Here is a 22556-nt window from a genome sequence, read left to right as displayed (position 1 = left end):
ATTATTTGTGTACGTTATTGTAAAATGTTACCGAGAACTGCACTGACCACTCAGCCACACAGACAGATGAACCTTCAGCTATTTATACTGTACATCCATGACACATAGACAGACAGCAGAGAAAACAAATAACGTTTAAAACATTTGTCCAAAATAAATGTGTAAAAACCCACTATTTGTGCTTTCCCGAATATTGTATTCAGATTTGGCTCCACTCCTAGTTCAGTCCTCTCTAGCCAGAAGCGTCATGCCCATTGTAACTTTGAGAGGGATTTTTTTTTTTTTTAATAAACAGGCTATAATATTACAGGCTGTGTATGGTTTATTTATGTTTGTAGTTCAAACAAAAACATAAATACTGTATAGGCTACATACAGTACAACACAAAAGGCTGTTATTTACCCTTTGTCGCCACCTGGTGAGTAAATATATATGTAACTAAAACCATTAAAATTGACAACCGGTCCATTACTTTTTTTCCCCCCCATGTACTGTATCTACCGGTCCTTGGCACAAAAAAGGTTGGGAACCCCTGCTCTAATTTTTTCTAATTAGTCTTGTCTTTATACATTTTCATTTGGTCTATTAATGAACTGAATTTGCAAAGAATAAGTGCAACTTGCAAGCTATTTTGCATTTGCAAAATGCAATACTCCTTTTCTTTGTGTGTACGATAACTCTCTGCTCTGATTAACTGTACATTTCTGTTCTCATGTATATCAATTTATTTTTTATTTTTCATGTTTTCTATCTGCATTGACAATTATTTTCCTTGTGACATCTAACGTCCATTCAAGCAAACGCCACAAACTGATGAACACATTGAGATCAAAACCTCCAGAACTTTATTGGTGTCATGTGAGCTAAACAAGAGCAAAAGGCTGCCAGTAAAAACCCTTTGAACTGGAAGAGAAACAGCACAAAAAGTCACCAATGAGCGGTGTTGAGACAGAAGAGCCTATACTGTATGTTTCCCCTTTATGAACACATCCAGTGAGTAGCCAGAGGTGAAGTGCCATGGATACTGCAGACACAGGGCTCTTAGTGCCATGGATACTGCAGACACAGGGCTCTTAAGTAAGAGATAAGTGAAGGCCACTGCTTGTAAACAGCTTATCTTTTTTTTGTTAAAGTATCATTTATTCAAATCGGTGTATTTAAAAATAGAAACTACACTGATGTAGGAGTGGCAATTGAACGTTCCTTTTGTCCGTGTCTGGGTAGGAGGATAGCATTGTGTGTTACCGTCTTCTGACAGAAATGCTGTTAATAAACAGATGGGGACGTTTGCCAATGAACTATTAACTTCAGTTAATGAACTATAAACTTCAGTTAATGAACTATTAACTTCAGTTAATGTTTGCAAAGTGAAAGTTAACATCTGTTGAAGTGTGTTTCTGCGACCGGGTCTGTCCACCTTCTCTCTCCCGGTGTTTTTGCCCACCGGCCTCTTCCTATCCCTGTGAGGACCAGCTTAGTCCTCTGCCTTGGCCTCCATCTCCTCGGCGTCGTCGTCTCCGTCCACCTCGGCGTTCTCCCGCTCCAGCCTCTCCAGCTGCCGGGCCAGCTCTGTCTCGTCCGTGTCCGTCACCACCTTCGGCTGTAGGGACAGTTTACACTTGACTTATTTGCTCATATGCAAAGAAACAAGACGCAGACGGTATATAACGGCGTGGCTTCCTCGGGTGCGTTTCATTAACAGTCAAACAATATAAATACAAACATAAAAAAAAAATATATATACCGTAAATTCCGGACTATAAGACGCACCGGTGTATAAGCCGCGGGACCAAAATTGACTATTTTTTTCTTCTATAAGCCGCACCGGTCTATAAGCCGCGGGTGTTTTGATGTTTAATTACCATATGAAAGGGTTCGTGCACAGAGAGGAATGTCGGGAAAGCGATGGCTGTTTGGGGAAGCTCCCATTTATTAACATTTCAACAAAACAAAACAAAAGTCAGGTCACTAATCCCCAGACAAAATCACACAACAATAGGCTATATGTGCAGCAAACCTGTAACCAGAGAAGTCAAGTCACTAATGCTCGTCTTCCTCTTCTTCCTGCGTACTGAAACCACCAAAGTCCTCATCTTCAGTGTCGGAAACGAACAGGTTCAGGGTGGCTTCGTCAACCACTCTCCTCTCTCCTTCATTGTCACTCAAAACCAACGAACTCCTCTTCATCTATAGCTGTGTTTCCATTACAGTTTTTCGCAAAAGAATTGCGATATTTCTACAACTTCGACAATGTACAATTGCGACTTGTAGGCGTTTCCATTGAAGTTGCGTTTGAGTGATTCCCTGTTGCAGCAGCTGCCACAGTGATTACGCACGGGGATCTGCCCCATATCCCGTCCCCTGCATGCTCAAATCCAACCAATGGTCAATGGAAATCCCAACATGAAGTTACAATGCATATAAACGAGCCTGATTATCAATTCAAAAGAAAATGAGTCGCAAAATGTTGCTGGCTGCGTGAATGCAGTCAGCGCGACAGGCAGAGGAAAAAAGGTAGCCTAATAGCCTACAACTGGTCCGATTTAGAGATGGAGGGGGGAAAAGGCTGATTTGGTTCTATAATTGCACCTGAAACGTGTGCAATGTATTAGCCTACTCACAGTCACTGTATTCACTTCAGACAGCACCACCGCACCAGTGTGTGCTTTTCATCCTCTCATCTCGCCGCTGTGCCAAATGCGCGCACACAGGCAGCCTGCTGTCACCATGGACCGATTTCTGCCATTAAACATTATCTAATTTGCCCGGCTACGCTTTTGCACAACACTCGTCTTTCTGCTAGGTAGCGTTGCTTCAAAGTTTTCCACTTGCTGCGGAGGTTTTGACACGGCTATCGAACCTTACTTACCAAACTTATTTTCCGCTCCTTTTCCAAGGGATAATATGGGTCACATGACGTGCAAATGCGAAAAATGTGTTTCCATTACACTTTTGCGATAAACTGCTATATCGACACGTCTGAAAAACCACCTCATGATCATCTACTGCTCGTTCTCATGCTGTCGAGAACGAGCAAAGCTTTTTTTTGGTGAAAGAATCCTCCAGGGCGCTTCTTGTTAACAGTCCGAGTGAGTGGCAGGTCGAACGTCAAAGGCACTTCATCCATATTTATGATCTGCTCCGGTTCGATGGAATATTCCTTGATCTTCCTTTGTGTGAATTCGCCGAAGTTTGTGATTTTCTCCTGGTAGTCGGGGGAGGGAGTTGATGGGCTTGTGGCCGTTTGCTTACCGTAATTACCATATGTAAGTGGTCACGCACAGAGGGGATTGTCGGGAAAGAGATGGCTGTTTGAGGAAGCTCCCATTTACCGTATTACCGTAACATTTCAACAAAACAACATAACACAACACCACCGTTGTTTATTTTTACAGTGCACACAGTGTCCGCGGTGTGGTGAAAAGAGGGCAAGAGAGGAAATTAAAACAGAAGTGGATTTATAGTTAGAAAGAGTGCTAAAAAAGAGAGATTTTTTTTTTTTTTTTTTTTTTTTCTGAAAAAATCCATAGATAAGACGCACCGTTATATAAGCCGCAGGGGCCAAAAAACGGGAAAAAAGCCGCGGCTTATAGTCCGGAATTTACGGTATATATTGTATATTTGTTTGTATAAAAGTATTTATACAAACAGTATAAATGCAGGTTACACTGCCTGGCTGGCTCACTGCGCCCAGCCCAAGGGCAGGGAACACGCTCGCGCCCTCCCCCTCGCCCTCCCCCTCCCCCCGGGCAGACAGCCTCTTCTCGGCCGGGGGGAGAGAGCCGACCGGGAAACAAGCCATGAGTCACGGCCGGGACATCGTGAATAAGCGATATTCCTGAAATGCAAGTTATAATGAGCCAATTACATGGCCTTTGCATCTACATCTACATTCAATTAAGATTAAGATTTTTTGTGTGTCATTTTTGCACACTTATTTGCACAGATAACATTTCTGGTGGGCTGAGAATCACATGCCTCCTTTGACTTCTGTGCTATCTGATGCTCGGTGTGGTGCATCGAGCACGTGGCGTCATGCACGGAACAGCGCGATGTGTTATTGGTCTACTTTTGTGGGGATAGACAAACCCTGTTCTAGATGGCGTGGCCATAGTCTGATGGCTGAGGCTTTCACTCTTGCATGTGCTCACCTCCATCTGGATGTTGAAGACACCCCTCTTCTCCTCGATCCTCTCCTTGATAGCAGCCATGGCCTGGTTGAGCACGGACAGGCCCTCTGTGCGCTCCAGAGTGGTCGTGGTCATCACGTAGCGTGGGGGTGCGATCAGGTTGATCTACCAAGCACAACACCACAGGGGTTACATGCTGACTGCACACTGGCCTTTGCCACATTGAGCGGTGGTGTAGCGCTCGTGTCCGACTACATTGGCAACATGTCTTTTCAGCATATTAATATATTACCATTTTCACTAAATAGGCATCTCGCGCAATTCCTAGGGGCTCACTAGCTCGCCTGCCCTGCAGCTCGCATACGAGCTATGCGGCCTCGCTCCGCCCTGCAGCTCGACCGCTGTGCGGGCTCCCTTGCTCTTATGACAACACTGATAATGTCACAACTTCGCATCACTGATGACATCACAATTGCTCTTATAACATCACAGATGATGTCACAATGCCTATTCACCTTATTCTTTGCCCATACAAGGACGCTTCTGCATGACGTCATTTCGTAATTGTCTTTCCGGTTTTAAACACAGAAGTAGAGTACACCAACCGCAGTCATTTAGACTTGCCAAAAAGCAGTTTTCAAGCTAAAAAACCCCAAACTGTTTTAAAGTTTTAATATTTGTCCGGTGAGAACGTAACATATATGTGACCAGTTTATCAGAATAACGCCTATTGGAAATCTTTAACGAGCAGCGAGGACCGGGAGCGCTGACTGTGCTGACACCGGCCGGACTAGCTATCTGTCAAACCCTACTGTATTTAGGCTACTGGCAGTGAGAAAACACTGTCGACGTGCTTTTGTAACTAACGTTAAATGCCGACCGGGTACAGCAGCCATCGGCTCCTCGCAGCAGTAACGTTATGACCATGTAACTGAAGTTGGCCGCAGTGTAGCTTAATTCTGAATGTTGCCAAACTTAATTCATAGTGACGTTTTATTTGGAAAACTAGCGCTGAACCAGAAGAACAAATACGTTGCGTCGAACGCGGAAGAGAGAAAAAGTGGGCGTGGTGAATAAGGTGAATAGCCTCACCCAGGGAGGATGACATCACTGATGACATCATCACAAATTACATCACTAATCATCACATCATTAGGTAATTAGGGCAATCCCCTAATTAAAAAATCCATGGCTTTTCCAGTTTTTCCATGACCTTATGAACCCTGAAAATGGATTGCAACGGTTGAAGCCACACAGAGACAACAGATCCAACAAATGTCACCTTGATAGGCATGGCCTCTGTGGAGCACTTGAGCCCGGCCCTCAGAGCCTCCTTCACGGCGTCGATCCCCTCGTACCCGTAGCACGCCACTTCAATGTCTACAGGCGGGACGGGCAAAAAGACAAGCGGGAATTTTAATCGTCGGTTACATCTTAAACGGGTTACTTCCTATTTACAGTCCAACTGACATGCCATCATGATGCAATAAGAATGAATAATGTTACAATGTTCCTGTGACATCTATAATTATGGTATATTCTTCTAGTACCTGCTCTGATTTTGACGGCCTGTGGAGTGAGTCGCCTGTTGATGTTGTCGATCAGCACTGCCCTCTCTTCCTCTGTCAGGTCCAACCCATCAAGGATGGCGGGATCTCTGTGAGGGAGAAAAGGAAAAACTGAATTCCTTCGGACAGCCTCAGAGACGGTTGGTTTCATTCCCAAATAAGATATTCAACAATTATTAACAAGTTTACCGACCAAATCTTTAACATTTTCAAGGACTGAATCATATATACATTTGAACTAGCCTTCTCAGTTGCTGCCCCCTGCCTCTGGAACTCTCTCCCCAAACTAGGGATGTCACGATACTACAATTTCTACTTCGATACTGATAGCCAGGAAAATATCGATACTCGATACCATTTTCGATACCACGTGATGACGACACATCAAAAGTAAAGTTAGACAGATGGACGGACAGACGCACACTTCTCCATAATCTAGGCCCGATAAAACTCATTAAAAACTTTGTACTGACAGCAGATTACCCATCATTTAGCTTGTCGAGTGATTTTTCATTCAATGAAAGCACTGCTGGTATCGAAACTGTTGGAAATGAGTATTGTATCCCTTTCATTTTTTTGTATTGATACTTATCGATACCTATTGCAAATGAGTATTGTATCCGTTTCAACATTTGAGTATTGATACTTTTCGGTAGTACCGATACTTTTGACAACACTACCCCAAACACATCAGAGACTGCACCAATCTGCCCACAATCAAATCATTACTCAAAACTCACCTGTTCAAAAGTGCTTTTAACCTGTGATAACTATGTATTGTATTCTGTTTTAACGTGTTGTTTCCTCATTCTTGATCATTTGTACTGTGTATTATGTTTTTAATGTGTCGTTTCCTTGAACTTTTTAAACCCTCTTGTAAAGCGTCTTTGAGTACCATGAAAAGCACTCTATAAATAAAATGTTATATTATTAACTACTGAAAGATGAATTTCAAGTAACTTGGAATTAAACCTTTGGCATATTAATTGAGTTTTGAGTGTTTTCCCCACTTAAAGAGTGTGGTGCAGGTATTTTATTTTACAGTTGGGACTAAAGATTCCCCAAAAAACAAAAACAAAATAACACCTGTGACATCACTCGGGCTACTGTACTTACTGTAATAATAATAATAATATACAGTCTATGTGTACAGCAGAAAACTTTCCAAAACACCCAGAAACAGTGTTGCCAGACGTACGATAATTATCGTATTTGTACGATAATTTACCTCCAAAAACGACCCTCTGGTACGATAACACTGCCCAGAATGCATTTCGGCATTGCAGCGAGCAGGAGAAAAATCTGAATCTATGCCATCTCCACCCCAAGGAAACTGTTTCGTTTGGGCTCTATCTATGGTTAATATGGCACTTTATGAATGTTTAACAGTTTCAGTAGTCAAACATAACTAGTAGACCCCCAATATGCAATCGGTTTTTCAAAATAACATCTATTTGGAAATATAATTTTGGAGAACCAGAGACCGCACAGCCGACCGACCATCTCAGCTCATGTAACCCGGCTCCAGACTGGTCTCCGGCGGATAGCGGACGCTCGCGCGTACGGAGGTAATGATCCGAGGGGACGTCACATGTGTTATGTTTGAGTTGCGGGTTTTCATGTGTGCGTTCCAGCTGCTTTACAAAAACCAGTCTAGATGCAGCTATGTGTGGGGGAAACAAAAAACAACAAAAACAAAAGAGAATCCTAACTGCTACATAAAAGTCCCATATATTAATGCAAAGTGGTCTTTAACCTCACATAAATGTGCACTGTCAGAATTGAGCACTTACGATACAGCCTGTTTGAAGACATCGTAGGCTCCATATCCTGGTCGCTTGTATTTTTCATCGAAGACCCAGGCGGTTCGCTGAAACAGGCTCTCTAGCTGCTCGTCTTTAGTGTATTCCAGCACCTCTGCCACGTGTCGGAGGATGCTGTACACCTGCAACCACAACGCCACACACGTCAGCTCAGTGCATCCACTAATGCAAAGGTTAGACTGAGAGAGAGGGTGGAAATATCCCAGAAAAGGCCTTATTTCTCAGCCCATTGTTCATCCACAAATGAAATTTGTGGTGTGATTAAAATGAATGATTTATTAAAGTTTAATAAACGAGGCAGCAGTCACTTCCATCATGCACACTAAAAATGCACTAATCCTTTGGCACAATGTGACTTACCGTTTTAGATTTAGTGAATTTATCTTCACACTTGATGGCCTCCTCTGGTGAAACTCTTCTTTTTGATAAATCGATGTATCCTGAAGAGAAAGATGGAAGCATTCAAAACATCCAGTGAGATTTTTCTAAAGCCGACTACATAGACAGTTATTATCATACTATTACATAGTTATATCATAAGTCCAAAGAGACACCCAGCACGCATCAGTCAAGCTTGGAACAGAAGAGGAGTCCTGGTGCTCAACAGTGAGGAACATATATAGAAAAAGGTTTTACCTGGGCATGTACCCAAAGTAAGAAGACTGCAGCACTCTTAACACTTTCAGTGCCACGGCCCTTGGGCAAAAGGTTGCTTGCTGTGCCACATAGGCCGCAATGCATTTTAAAACAGTCATATAATTTTTTTAATAATTACTATGTAAACACTGAACACGCACAAATAACGATGAGACTCTCTTCTATCACCTGCAAAAAAAAGTTTATTGATCCCATTTTCCGTTCTTTAGTTATGAGCCGGAGAAGATAGCTTGATTGAAGCAAAAACATCCCTTTTTTTCTACGAGCTGAGATAATGAGCCTTTTGTGAAATTAAACATTTCAAGCACATCACTGACTCTGAAGCTAATTTTCTGATGTCTGGGTCTGTCTGGGTGAAGTGTATGCTGCTCTGCTGCTCTCCGTGCTCCCCCCCCCCCCCCCCCCTCAACTGCACACGCCTCCTGGGTGTGTCTTATGTGTCTGGTGGCTCTCAGTCTCTGCTGAGTTTGCTGCGCACACACAGTGAATGGTGCGCGACATTCAGCTTTTTGGTTCCGCGTGTGTTTGTCACGGGCTGGCATGCTTCCAGTTCGGAATAATAAGGCTGATTATGTGAATGTGCTGTTGCAGCGTACATGGAGGTGCTCAGTTGTGACAGCGGATGCTGCTGCTGGGGGCACAGCTGGCGTTGTGCTCGTTTATGGAGGCACGTCGATGCATACGGACGGATGCGATGCGATTTCCTCATTTTCCCCAGTGACTATTTCTGTGTGTTTGGCTCCTTTTTCTCTGATCAGGAGAGTGCTGTCGCCACCTAATGGGTTTGTAAAATAGGTTATCGACCTCCAATAGCTACAATATTGTTAGAGGCGACGTAAGAAGCTTAGATCGACACCCCCCCGTCAAAAAAACAATTTGGAGGTACTGACGCCATTTGGCGTCGCTGGCACTCTACGGTAAATTTCTAATGACGCCATATGGCGTCGCTGGCACTGAATGTGTTAAGGTGCTCTTATACTCGAGCAAAGCTCCGTGGGGGTGGGGCCCCGCGAGTCACCGTGCAGACCCCGCGCTGGGGCTGATGCCATTATACTCAGAAAGTGATCAGCATGTATTGTACAATGGTGAGAACAGCCCGTGAAAAGTCGCAATGAAACGCTATTTTTATGTGCAGTACTGAGTGCGCTTTCACTCTCAAACGACCGCACATCAGCACATGAAGGAATCACGAAACTTGTTTTTTACTGAAAGCCGTTTTTACTTCTCAGCCCTGATTGCCTACTCTGTGCTGCTTTTAATCTCTCTCAATAATGCTCTCAAGACAACACATTAAACTTGGTGAAATGACTAAAAACGAACAGTTGCAAATCAAAGTTTATAGCCTACCACATGGGTCAAGAAATGTGGCGAAAACACAGCTCAGTGTTCAGGGCTCAGTGGCTTGAAAGCGGCCATGTTTGGAGAGAAGCCGTGCGTTGCTCGCGCTGTGAGAAAAAAAATCAGGCACAAGGCGGGCGCCCGACGGAGGTAGCGAATAACCACGCCCAACAAATTTACGTAATTTGACGCGCCCGGCCCTCGCTCCACCCCCGCGCCCTTCACGGCAGGGTGAGCATAATACAGCCTTTAGTCTGCACATTCTTTTTATTTAGGGGCTGACTGACGTTTTGACAGGTGAACTGTCTTCCTCAGAGTCAAAAGATAGTAGCATCATATAGTTATTTAAGCAATATATCACGAGAGCTAGTGTGTTGTGATGAATATATCACACTGATAAGCTGTTATCCCACGAGGCCGCAGGCCGAGTGGGATAACAGCTTATCAGTGTGATATATTTCACAACACACGCTGCTCGAGTGCTATATTGCTTTTATAAAAGGGTTCCAAGTATAATAATATAATAATAATAATACTATAAGTCCGACTGGCATTTTATTCTGATAGAGTCAGTTGAAACAATACTGTAAGGCGGGACCTCTAGCAAGAAGATAGACGTGCGGGTGATTTGATTGGATCGTTCTGGAGACTGAAGTCGACATTGGCCAATCCTGGCGCTTGGCTGAGAGCTTTTCCAAAGCCCGACACCAGAGCCGTATGCTGACCAAGTAACGTTACGTCTTATTTAGAAATGCGGGGTTAAGAGTGAGGGCGCGCGAGAGAGGGGTTCAGCCCGCGTCTATTCTTGTACAAATCATCATTTTCTGCGAAGTATTAGTAAAGTTATAAGCGAAGATCGATTCACAAGGATCTGAAAGTTGTCTCCGCCATTTTGTTTTTGAGGTACTTTTAGTAAGAGAGTTGCGCCATCATGCGTCCATAATGACGACTAGTGACCCTCCATACAGCAGATCAGGAGAAAGCTGTTTGTCTCGAGCGCAGCACTGCCATTTAGTAAGAGAGTTGCCATGGTAACCAATAACCCATGGCCATGGGTTATTGAACTCGGTTACTGGAATTATACAATGGCTGTGAACCAATCAGATTGCTTGATTTGAGGTACCCATTTTATAAATAATAGTTATATCATAGTTATTATCGTACTATTTGTATTTTAGGACAACATTATCGTCACAGGGATCTGTGAATCTGAATATTGGCATGCCAGTGCAGGTTGTGACAAAGATATTTCAACTTTCACCTTATATCCATGTGAACATATGAGACCATGTAATAGAACAATTTAATAGCACATAATGGCACATCTTTTACTAGTTTATGTTGTCATTATATCCTCATACGTTTGAACACTGCCTTTTTCATACGGTACAATCAAAAGGACAAAACATTGACTCAGGATGGCTATGCAGAATCTTTGCTATCAGGAATTGTAATGGTCTGGTATCATGATTGTGCTACTAGGGTGGGATGTTAACAACAGCCACAAAACACTGATAAGCTCTGCCTGCCCACTTTGGCAAGTAACCAACTAACACTTGGAGGGCTTCTTCAGTCAGCGAATCTAGCTGCAACCAAAAGAGTTTTCCCTGTCCTGTGTGCCACCATACAGTCAGTCCTAGTCCCTGACCCCATTGACTCTCCTCCCTGGTGGGTCAGTGCATGGCTTACCCTTCTCTTTGTCTACTCGGATGACCACCACACACTCGTTGCGGCCTATGCGGATGAGCTTGTTGATGGAGCGGATACGTCGACGTGACAGCTCGCTCAGGAGGATCATGCCCTCGATGTTATTGTACTCCAGCAGGCTGACGTAGGCGCCCATCTCAGCGATGGACCGCACGTTCACCATCACCACATCCTCCACCTCTGGGAACCGGTGCTGGTAAAATCGACAGCTGAGGCCCGGCATCGCTGCCACAGAGAGACATGGGTCAAATAAAAGTGAACCAGACAACTTTGGGACAGGTGTCATGCCAAAAAGTGATTGTCGTCTACATATGCTTTTATCTGCATCAAACAGTCATAAGGTGAAAATACACACAACTTAATAGCAAAGGTATGTCTTTGTAACACTTAACGTCTCTTGGAACGGAATAATCACAATAGTCTAATAATCTTGTTTAGGCCTATATTTGGAAACTAGACTATAATAAACGTGATTTATGGATGGGTATAGCCTATATTTCTTTTGCAATTATCCGTATGACTGCATTGTTTCACCTGTTCTGTGCCCTAGATTATAACAAGTCCAATCCTTTTTACCAGTTTAGATATCTGCAATCTGACGGCAATCACTTTATTGGCACAACACCTCCTAGAACCCAGGCTGAAAGTGACGAGGTGAGAGCATGGGTGAGTCGAATGACTCAGCTCAGCCTGGACAAGGTACCCAAAATAAGAGCAGGGGTTCCAGTAGTATTAGTGTAGACATTGGCAATGGATAGAGATTATTTCATACTATGCCAGTGAGTGATATGACGATGCAATCAGATGAATCAACGTTAAAGCCCCCACGAAATTGACGAAGTGGACGCCGAAAAGCATAAACACATTGACAGCTAGCTAATTTAACTGGTTTCACAATATATAACACGATACTATACCATTAATTGCTGTTAAGTACGCTACAAAACACTGTTACTTTGGATAGCGTTAGCCAGCTAGCTGGTAACGCAGAGCGTTTGCAGGGCTGGTACCCACATCCCATGCGGCACATGCCTGCCGTGGCTAGCGGCTAGCTAGTAGCCCAATCTGTTAACCACTCCCCGGCTAACAGCTGCTCCACCGAACAGAACCCATGGAGGCGTCTCACCTGTGTCATATGGTTACAGAACGATACACTGGAATGTTCTGTATTGGAAATGTTAAAATTTCCGATATTGTCCTTTGGTGGGGTTTTTTAAGAAAAAAAATTGGGCCCGCTAGCTCTCGTTCATCGGTGTGTTAATTTTCGACCCGGAAGAGATCGTCCGACGCATTTGAGACACGCGCATGCGTAAAGCGCGTTCATTGGGAAAGAGGCGAGAGTCACATGACCAGAGACCAGCTGACAGACGGACTCACACAAGATCACGACTATATCAGCTCGAATAGCTTCCAAACCTCAATGGATGTAGAATAACGGTCTTCTGTAACTAATACAGAGTCACTAGTTAGGATAAAAGCCATTTCCTCAATATCTATTGCTGAAAAGGGAAGTGAAGACTAGACTGCTGTCTTCTACCAAAGGACAAGATGTCAGCAAAAGACAGGATCGACGTATTCCCCTCTAGAATGTAAGCAGCTTTTTTGCTAGTTGCTAACCTGGTGCAGCTTGCAAGGGTCAAGGCAACGTTAGCCAACCAATATTAATGTAATGTAATGTAATGCAAGTATACTAACGTTAGTTTCTCAGAGTCAGTTGTGGTTCACATCTGTATAATAAGCTTGGGTGTTTCATATTATGGAGGTTTTGCATTGTGGATCAAAACCAATCCTAATCTGTAACGGTCCAGATCGTTGTTCCTAAAAGAGGAAGAGTCCTCCTGTCATGTGATGCCTTCCAACATGATCCAAGTGTGAGCTGTCACAACAATGTGATGCACGTCTGCAGCTACTTCCGTATAGACTGGGACGATTTATAGCAAATACTGACACGGTGTCTTGTAATTTAGTCTGCTGTGCTGATAAACTGAGTTATATGTCTACTAGTCTAGTGGTTCTCATTGTGGGGGTCTGGGGACTACCACCAGGGGTCCTTGAGGTGGTTCCAGGGGGTCCCCAGCAAACTGACGAATTGTTAAACTTAAGTATTATTTAATTTACAAAAAGTTAATGCAATTAGATAATGCAGAAGAATGACTTAGGCCACTGATTTAGGCCAAAATCATATGTAACACAAACAAAATATTCTCAGATTTGGGTCAGAGAGAAAATGTCATAAATGGGGATATTGAAAAGGTTGAGAATCGCTGTACTAGACGACCTAATCATTTTATATTGGTCCAACAATTATGCAAGTGTGTTGAAGCTTGCGTCGTGTTGTGTGTTGGTGGTTCCAGGGTTCAGACCATCATGAAGGCCCGGCTGAAAGGGGCGCAGACCGGCCGGAACCTGCTCAAGAAGAAGGCCGATGCCCTGTCCATGCGCTTCCGACAGATCCTCCGCAAGATCATCGAAGTGCGTTGTGGAAAGTGACGGATGATTGCACTGTGTTTCTGTCAATCAGCCAGAATGACGCACTAACTAAGGCTGGACTTTGTCTTATTATCTCTAACACCCCCTTCTATTCCAGACGAAGACCCTGATGGGTGAGGTGATGAGAGAGGCGGCCTTCTCTTTGGCCGAGGCCAAATTTGCCGCCGGGGACTTCAGGTGAGAGAATCCGAATTGCACTACCGGATGCCTTGTTCTTAGGTATGCATGACATTGGATTTGCAGATGCAGCAACTCTTTCGGCCGATTGCCGATACCAATATATGCACACATTTTCCCCACCTAATTTCAGAGAACATCAAGTCTCTCCTGTAGTGGAATGAACACATGATTATGCCTACTATTATCATGATGCCCCACTGGCAGATGCAGACATAAATGCAATGTTTTTTCAAAATGTACTAATTCACTGCGCGTGCAGCCGTGCACCCTCACCCACCGGACCACCGGCGTCGAGCATTTAGTCATGCATCGAGCATTTGGGCATAATTAAAGTGTCATTTTATCGCCCTGTCATATCGGCAGAAATATTGGTTTGGGGCCAATTTCATTTGAAAGCTTTAATCGGCCAATACCGCTGACGTGCCGATTATCATTGTGCATCCCTACTTGTTTTGTTTGCTCTCTGTAATTCCCACATGGATGTTCTTTCTGCAGCACCACTGTAATCCAGAATGTCAACAAGGCCCAGGTGAAGGTCCGAGCCAAGAAGGACAATGTGGCGGGTGAGCTTCAGAGATTGAATCCTCTCACTTTCAGAATAACTGATTGGCTAGCACAACTTCTTATACGTCTGTGTCTTTTTTTCTTTTAGGTGTCACCCTACCTGTGTTCGAGCACTACCAAGAAGGCGGGGACAGTAAGTAATCTCTCCTTTGGCTGTTTCCAATGAATACACACAACCTGTTAATGTTACCAGTGAATACTGAAAGAGTTCTCCTTCTTCGCTGAGCTGCTCAATCTGTGTGTGTGTGTGTGTGCGTGTGTGTGTGTCAGGTTATGAGCTCACTGGTCTGGCTAGGGGAGGAGAACAGGTCTCCAGGTTGAAGAGGAACTATGCCAAGGCTGTTGAGCTGCTAGTGGAGTTGGCCTCCTTACAGGTAGGGGGCGCAGCTGCAAATATGTCAAGGTTGAGTCGTGGGTTCATAGTATCTCTGTAAGAAAACGTCAAACATTTGTAAACTGTGAAAACACGACTGACATGTTGATAACCTGAGGCTGATAACTTTTTGCCGACAGACTTCTTTTGTCACTCTGGATAACGCCATAAAGATTACCAACCGCCGTGTGAATGCCATTGAGCATGGTGAGCTCACTTAGCATACATTAACATATAATTGTTGCATATTTCGCTCAAAGAACTTAGGAGAAGAAGAGCCACAACCATGATACTGATACTGTAGTTGAATTTCCGTTTCTCCCGCTTTGCAGTGATCATCCCTCGGATTGAGCGCACCCTCACCTACATCATCACAGAGCTGGATGAGAGAGAAAGAGAGGAGTTCTACAGGTGAGACGTTAGTTCTGTTGTATTTTACCTTTTAGCTGCGTTTGTTTTTGGCCTAAATTTTGGTTCCAGGCTAGCCTGGGAACCTGATGTTTTATTTGTTCCAGCAGATGTGTCTGGCCACCCTCCTGTTGAGACAGATTTCCACCCGACCTGAAAACAGACGGGCCAATCACTGAACCCCTCTATTACATGGCTTTGTTTAATACTTGATTCTGATTGGTAATTCACAGCATTCTACATGTTATTCCTGTATAGCAGACCGTTGCTATGAATGCTGATTCTTACTCTGGAGGATCACATCCAGGCATATCAAGGCAGGAAGAGGCCTGGTAAATTAAACGCTTGCAAGGACGTCAGGGTCCTGCATCACTTTGTTGGGATTTATTTCGTAATAATGACCGGCTGTACATTATCCCTTACTTATCTAATATGGGGCGGGTTTGATAGGATGACGTGAGCTATGTCACACGCTTTGTTGCTCTGATTGGTTGTAGCAGGTCTATGTCACACGCTTTGTTGCTCTGATTGGTTGTAGCAGGTCTATGTCACACGCGTTGTTGCTCTGATTGGTTGTAGCAGGTCTATCCAAATGCATCTAAGCTGGCGTCACCAGGCTGAGAACCTGGTTTGACGTTCAGTGTGACATCCAGTCTAGAGCGTGCCCTGGTACCTGTTTATGCTGCAGTGTTATCGTTCCTCCACAGACAATGAAATGAGTTGAGTAGACTAGTATGAATAATAATAATAGTAATAATAATTAGCTTGTTTTTAGCTCCAAATGCTTTTCAGAGCGGACTACGCAACTGCAGCGCTTGAGGCCCCAGACGAATTGCGTCCGGAGGCATTTTGGTCTGTGCACAGTGAGAACGACCCCTGGAAATCGAAATTGACCTGAGAATTTCTAGACTTTCGCATTTGCGAATTGGTCTGGCAATTTCAGGCCAGTTCCTGCCCCTTGAAACGTCTCTCCCCTCTCGCAGGCTGAAGAAGATCCAAGAGAAGAAGAAGCAGCTGAGAGAGAGGACAGAGAAGGAGATCGCGGCGCGCCTGGCCAAGCTGGGCCCCATCGCCGAGCCAGCCAACATGCTGACGGAGGAGACCGACGAGGACCTGCTGTTTGAGTGACGGGCTCCTCCGGCCCACATTGCCCATCATCTTATTTATTCTGTGCCTCTCAGGCCGTGTCCATATCTTCTCGTGCAGATGGGGGGAAAAGTTTTTTGTGTGTGGTACATGTTTGTGATGATTTGTGATGTTATTTCCAGTATTGGAAGATTTATCACTGTAACCGAACTATCATCAAGCGTGGCCGTCAGCTCACTAATGAGCTGTCACTTGAATACTTAACAGATAATATAGGTACGTTGACACGCGGTTTGGAAGTGAGCTGTGCGACGCATTGCGTGTGATTGGATGAGGCTGTAAATATTTTCTTTTTTTCTTGTTTCGTCGCAGCGCTCAGAGCCATTGCATGCTGTCAGGCTGTGCAGTCATCGACGGTGGTTGTAGATTTCCCAGAGTGTGTGAGTCTGTGTTGTGGGGGCCTGAGCCAGGCTGAACCCCATATCACAGGGCTGTTGTTACCTCATTAGAGGGGGGCGAGTCCCCCCCCAATGTGATCCTGTTGTAAAACTTGGTGTGCAAATCCACAAAGCCCAACACCTCATCCAAATAAAGTTCATCTAAATATACACCCATTGCCTCCATTGCTTTAGTTCTGAGTGTGAGATACTGTTGTGATCAGATCTGTTGTGATCAGATTTGCTTCTTGCATTGTGCTGAAAAGCATTTCATCCAAGCCTTTTGGGAACACAGCGAGGCGAGGAATGGCTGCCATCTTACACCAGAACATGACATTTAACACATTAGTTTTAGGTGACGGTGAGGTGATTGCTACGTGTTAAAACTAATAGATTCGTGCTGTAAAACCAATATTAGCAGTTTTATAACCAAATATTTCCTTAATATATGAATTTATAGGATTTGCCAAGATACATCAACACATACCAGTCGTTCACATAAGTATCAGGTTTTAATAACACTGTTTTTGTGCATATGCATGCACTGATAAGAAAGAACCCAGCAAGGAAACAGTATGTGTTGGATCCTAAGTGATATGTCCAGTCCATAGAACAATGGAAGAAACCGGTTTAAGTACTTCACTGTATGCTATGTGATGATTGGCAGCTTGAAAGAAACCAGAGATCTGAGGTATGTTGTTATCGCAGCATAAATGTAGCAACATGGACAACACAAAATAATACTGAAATTGGTGTAGAGGAAGAGCCACAAAACACTGCAGATTACAGCAGATTAACGCTGGTGTTTCTGAATGGAAGACATTCTATTGCAGCCACTTTAAGCCCGAGGTTGGTACTCAAAGGAGTTCTTGGTTTTCGCATGATCAGATATGAAAATTGAGCCATACTCTCCCAGTTAAATGTATTGCTTTGTTTATCATGCAAACAAAATATAACAAGAAAATAGTTTACCTTTGTGTCTAGAAAATATATATTTACAATTATAAATAACTATTAAGATTAGGATAGAAATACTGTTTCTAATTCTTTGGATAAATGACTTTTCATAAAACTAACATTAGCAAGAACCTTCATAAAACAAAGAGAGAAAATCACCCACAAAGACAAATACCAACAAAAAGAAACGTAAGAAACTCAAGTCCATCGCTGCAACATGTGGTTATGGTCACTTGTGCAAACGAGGAGAATGTGTGAGTGACCCTCCAGTGCCAAGTTACCATTGTCCGTGCCAGGCGTGCCTCTAGCAACTCTGCTTTGTCCTCTCCTGCCCTGAGGCACCCTCTGACCTCTAACACAGCCAGGAGGTGGGCACCCTCTGACCTCTAACACAGCCAGGAGGTGGGCACCCTCTGACCTCTAACACAGCCAGGAGGTGGGCACCCACTGTGGCTCAGTGTCCAGCTTCTCTATCAGCCTGCGCAGCTCGTGGAAAGCCGTGTCTGGATCAGTGTTCACGATGGCCGCGTCGAAGAGGTGGCCGAAGTCCTGCTCCATCTCACGGGCCTTTTCAATTACCTCCTTCAGCTCCTCGGGCTGGAGACAAAACAGGGTGTTGATTTAAGGAGACAAGAAGGTGAGAGATGGGTGACTAATTTTTCTAAGATGACTGCATTCTATTAGACATTAGAATCAAAAGCCTCATTGTGCTGAAAGGTGTTGACATGGCACATGAGGTACCTTTGGTGTTTTTCCCTCTGCGGCCAACAGGGTGCGTAGTCGTTCCTGAGAAGGCGGAGCAATGAAGATGACATAGGGCTTGAGGTTGGAGGACCTCAACACCTGCAGCGACTGACAGGAGGAGGAAGCACAGGGAGAGGGACATGAATTCAGGGTTCCTGTACATTTTGAATTAAAACAATTCCATACTTTTTCCAGACCTTGATTTGCTTTTAAGATTTTGTCTGGTGTCCCAATATATTATCAGATCTGGGCAATACATGGCCCAGGGGAACCGGCCCTCATGTTGATTCTGCCTGGCACCGGGAGGTCTAAGACAAACCACACAATTTTACTTATGAAGCTAAAAACATCAAATGAGATGACCTAAATTGGCTGTTTGGAGTGATTTTCAATATAATAATAAAATCCTGAAGAATAAGTGCACAGTATGTTTTCTATACTTTAACCTAATGATAAAGTAAGAGGTTACGGCATGACAAAAAAATATTAGCCCCTAGAAATAATCTGGTTTTCTCATGTGGGCCCACCCAGAAAAAAAATTGCTCATCCTCGTGTAAGATGATTGTCAGGGTTTCGGCAGTCACGATTTTCACGCTGTCTTATGAGATCACTGATGACATCAGTGATGTCACAATGCCTCCTATGACATCATCAGTGGGACAAAAAGTTTAACTTATGACATCATTGATGACATCATCAGTCATACACATGTCACATGTCATAATGCCTCCTATAACATCATCAGTGGGACAAAAATTGAAACAAACACAAACATTGCCCACATGCTCCCTTTTATATATACTAGGGATCTCACGTGGCAGATGCATGCTGACAGTGGCTGGGAAATAATACCAAAACAGAGAAGAGAGAGGGACTAACAACAATCATCCTAAACGTAAATGGACTGCATTTATATAGCGCTTTTATTTAAAGTGCTTTACAATGTGCCTACATTCACCCATTCATACACCGAAGGTGGCAGGGTGCTGGCACAGCCATCGGGAGCAATTTGGTGTTCAGTGTCTTGCCCAAGGACACTTCGACATGCGGACTGGAGGAGCCGGGGATCGAACCACCGACCTTCTGATTGGTGGATGACCCGCTCTACCTCCTGAGCCACAGACACACCCTTACAGACTGCCAAAGGTATTTCAGTACAGAATAGTAGTTTTGTTCTGTCCTACCCTGGTGTGCAGGCAGAGCAGGCAGATGCGTCCCGAGTTGATGACGTGTCGGACCGAGTCGGTGCTGGTGCCGTACAGGTTCTTCTCGTATTCCCCCGACTCAATGAACTTCCCTGCTGCAAGGTCGGCTTCGAAGGTGGCCCGGCTCACGAAATGATACTCGCGCCCATCCCGCTCGTGTATCCTGGGGTTCCTCGTCGTGTCTGAGTCATGAAAGGGACAGTTAAATTTGACTTTAAGCACAGATACTAAAATCTATTATTGTCACAAGAACCATATTAGTCCTTTTTATGTTGACTTGACTCTAAACTTTAGATAGTGAGAATTCAGTCATCAGTAAAGACTAGTGTGTTGTGCAGTCACAGTTGGCTTCTTTATTGAAATACATCAAAGTTCTGAAGCAGAGTTCCACATCTGAAATCATATACATCAAAGTTCTGAAGCAGAGTTCCACATCTGAAATCATATACATCAAAGTTCTGAAGCAGAGTTCCACATCTGAAATCATATACATCAAAGTTCTGAAGCAGAGTTCCACATCTGAAATCATATACATCAAAGTTCTGAAGCAGAGTTCCACATCTGAAATAATATACATCAAAGTTCTGAAGCAGAGTTCCACATCTGAAATCATATACATCAAAGTTCTGAAGCAGAGTTCCACATCTGCAAACTTCAATTGTTGATTTTGTATTTTGACATTGCCACGACTTACGTGGCACGGCGCCGGCAAACTTGTCCGGTTCAATGGACAGCAGCCTCCGCCGCAGATCATCCTGCCCACTGTTTGGAGGACTAACCAGAGCGATGGGACGCTTCCGATTGGCCGGCTGGTGGTAGAGGGCCATCTCCTCGTAGGTCAGGATGTTGTCGTAGTCTGACAGGAACATTTCGAGAGGGGTTAAGGTTCTGCTGAAGTGTCCTTGTGCAAGAATTAGCATTGTGCTGTGTGTTTTGTGTTCTGTGTGTGGAAGGTTAATAACAGCCAAGGTATTTGTTTCTGCCCCCCTTGATCCTGTCTGCAGAGACAGGTCTAATCTGACTTGTGACACACCAAGTCTGCCCGAGCTGCTGTGAGAACGACAAGACTTGTCAACTCCAGCTAGAGCGTGGTTAATACTGACGACAGAGAGGCTTATCAACTCATTATCAGAGACAGATGATAAGCTGCCAACACAGAGAGAGAGCTAGACAGGTGTTTGAGGGAGGGGGGAGCATTGCATTGCAGGTAATCAAACCAGCTACTTTCTGGCCACAAACCCACCTCTCCAACCTTTGAGCTTCTGCAGAGAGCGAGACAGAGAGAAAAGGAAGAGTGTGAAAGAGTCTTACCAGTGTTTTGGTTAAAGTTATATGGCTTCTTCTTCCTCTGTTTCTTGTTCTTCTTTACATACCAAAGCTTCCCTGGAGCAACGACAAGCGACAAGCATTTAGCTTTAAAAGGAGGATTATAATTTCACTTTGTTACGGCACTCTAGATGGACACTGTCCTTCTATCTTTGTGTGGATGCAAAGTTTTTGAGGTTGCAAATCATATCACTTAATTTTTTCGTTCGTGTGTGTGTGTGTGTGTGTGCGTGTGCGTGTGCGTGTGTGTGTGTGTGTGTGTGTGCGTGTGTGTGTGTGTGTGTGTGTGTGCGTGTGTCTGTGTTTTGATATCATCTTCTTACCTTGGTGCTCCTGACTCTTGTCTGTCATGGTTTTCTTCAGGGTCTGTGTGTGTGTGTGTGTGTGTGTGTGTGTGTGTGTGTGTGTGTGTGTGTGTGTGTGTGTGTGTGTGTGCGTGTGTGTGTGTGCGCACGCGCGCGCGTGTGTGTGTGTGTGTGTGCGTGTGCGTGTGCTTGTGTTATCATCTTCTTACCTTGGTGCTCCTGACTCTTGTCTGTCATGGTTTTCTTCAGGGTCTGTGTGTGTGTGTGTGTGTGTGTGTGTGTGTGTGTGTGTGTGCATGTGTGTGTGTGTGCGCGCGCATGTGTGTGTGTGTGTGTGTGTGTGTGTGTGTGTGTGTGTGTGCGTGTGCGTGTGTGCTTGTGTGTGTGTTATCATCTTCTTACCTTGGTGCTCCTGACTCTTGTCTGTCATGGTTTTCTTCAGGGTCTCTCTCTGTTGCTGGAAGCTCTTCCCTGGGAAATGGGAAAGCGAGGAGAGGCTGATCAGTCGACCAACACTGTAAATAGATCAATCCTACACCTTCCATTTTAACATTCCAAACATTTTCTAAATATGTTCTTGAATGATCTGAACTTTTTACTTAGTGTATGCTGATAGTAGAGGCCCAAATGACTGTCAGCTGTAATAAAGAATACAATCAATAATTGAACAACAATACAGACATTTTGGGGGAATAGAAAGAAAGAAATACTTGTCCTCAGTCCACAAAGCACAGTGCAGTTTGGCTACGGGTGTGCAGGCACAAACTAACCGCACCAGAGTTTGTGTGGAAGCGGACCGAGATCACCTCTTCATGGAAGTCTCGGTCCAGTTGTTTTGGTCCACACCCAAGGGCGATTGCTGTGTTCACACTTGCCCAAATGAACCGCAACAAGGGGGCGAACGAACCAGAGTTTGATTCAACCAAACTAAACAAAGCAGGTGTGAAAGCACCCACAGTGTAACGATACAGGCCTTCACTAGCATAGGTCCTTGTAGCCGTATCTGTCCTTGTGAAACAATAAACTGTCATCTAATATTGGATCCACACCTGGAATGAGTCCAGCGAGCGGCTGGTTGTCCTCGTCTCCGTCCCTGTAGGCCTGCCACCAGCTGGGGTCGTCCTGGCTGATGACGTGGAGGATGTCGCCCTTCTGGAAGCACAGGCCCAGCTCCCGACACGGCACAAAGGGGTCGTCAGAGGGGTCGTAGTCGAAGTACGCTCGCACGTGCATCTGAGGACAGACAGGGGGTTACAAT

At 44.4% G+C, this 22556-nt stretch overlaps 3 protein-coding genes across 4 annotated transcripts in view; 1 reads left to right on the top strand and 2 right to left on the bottom strand.

Annotated features, from left to right (window-relative positions):
* Positions 1-816: 816 nt before the first annotated feature.
* Positions 817-12490, bottom strand: eif2s1b (eukaryotic translation initiation factor 2, subunit 1 alpha b). The gene is made up of 8 exons (XM_083642721.1): positions 12350-12490; positions 11206-11448; positions 7882-7961; positions 7492-7643; positions 5681-5787; positions 5413-5510; positions 4152-4295; positions 817-1600 (listed from the first exon to the last, which is right to left on the bottom strand). The coding sequence occupies exons 2-8, from the start codon at positions 11444-11446 to the stop codon at positions 1475-1477; spliced, it is 948 nt and encodes a 315-aa protein (XP_083498847.1). The 5' UTR covers positions 11447-11448; positions 12350-12490; the 3' UTR covers positions 817-1474.
* Positions 12491-12587: 97 nt separating this feature from the next.
* Positions 12588-16912, top strand: atp6v1d (ATPase H+ transporting V1 subunit D). The gene is made up of 9 exons (XM_083643775.1): positions 12588-12812; positions 13578-13695; positions 13811-13890; positions 14389-14456; positions 14546-14590; positions 14728-14831; positions 14971-15037; positions 15163-15241; positions 16222-16912. The coding sequence occupies exons 1-9, from the start codon at positions 12772-12774 to the stop codon at positions 16364-16366; spliced, it is 747 nt and encodes a 248-aa protein (XP_083499901.1). The 5' UTR covers positions 12588-12771; the 3' UTR covers positions 16367-16912.
* Positions 16913-17308: 396 nt separating this feature from the next.
* Positions 17309-22556, bottom strand: part of pals1b (protein associated with LIN7 1, MAGUK p55 family member b) — a 22909-nt gene continuing 17661 nt past the window's right edge. For both annotated transcript variants that reach the window (XM_083642650.1, XM_083642651.1), the window contains exons 7-13: positions 22348-22531; positions 21701-21769; positions 20979-21050; positions 20362-20523; positions 19647-19849; positions 18460-18570; positions 17309-18315 (exon numbers count right to left, since the gene is read on the bottom strand). In XM_083642650.1, coding sequence (XP_083498776.1) covers positions 18139-18315; positions 18460-18570; positions 19647-19849; positions 20362-20523; positions 20979-21050; positions 21701-21769; positions 22348-22531 — 978 coding nt within the window. In that variant the 3' untranslated portion in view covers positions 17309-18138. The remainder of the gene's footprint in view (positions 18316-18459; positions 18571-19646; positions 19850-20361; positions 20524-20978; positions 21051-21700; positions 21770-22347; positions 22532-22556) is intronic.

Source organism: Poromitra crassiceps (assembly GCF_964638095.1).
Source record: "Poromitra crassiceps genome assembly, chromosome: 9".
NCBI lineage: Eukaryota > Metazoa > Chordata > Actinopteri > Beryciformes > Melamphaidae > Poromitra > Poromitra crassiceps.
This window is presented reverse-complemented; position numbering and strand designations above follow the sequence as displayed.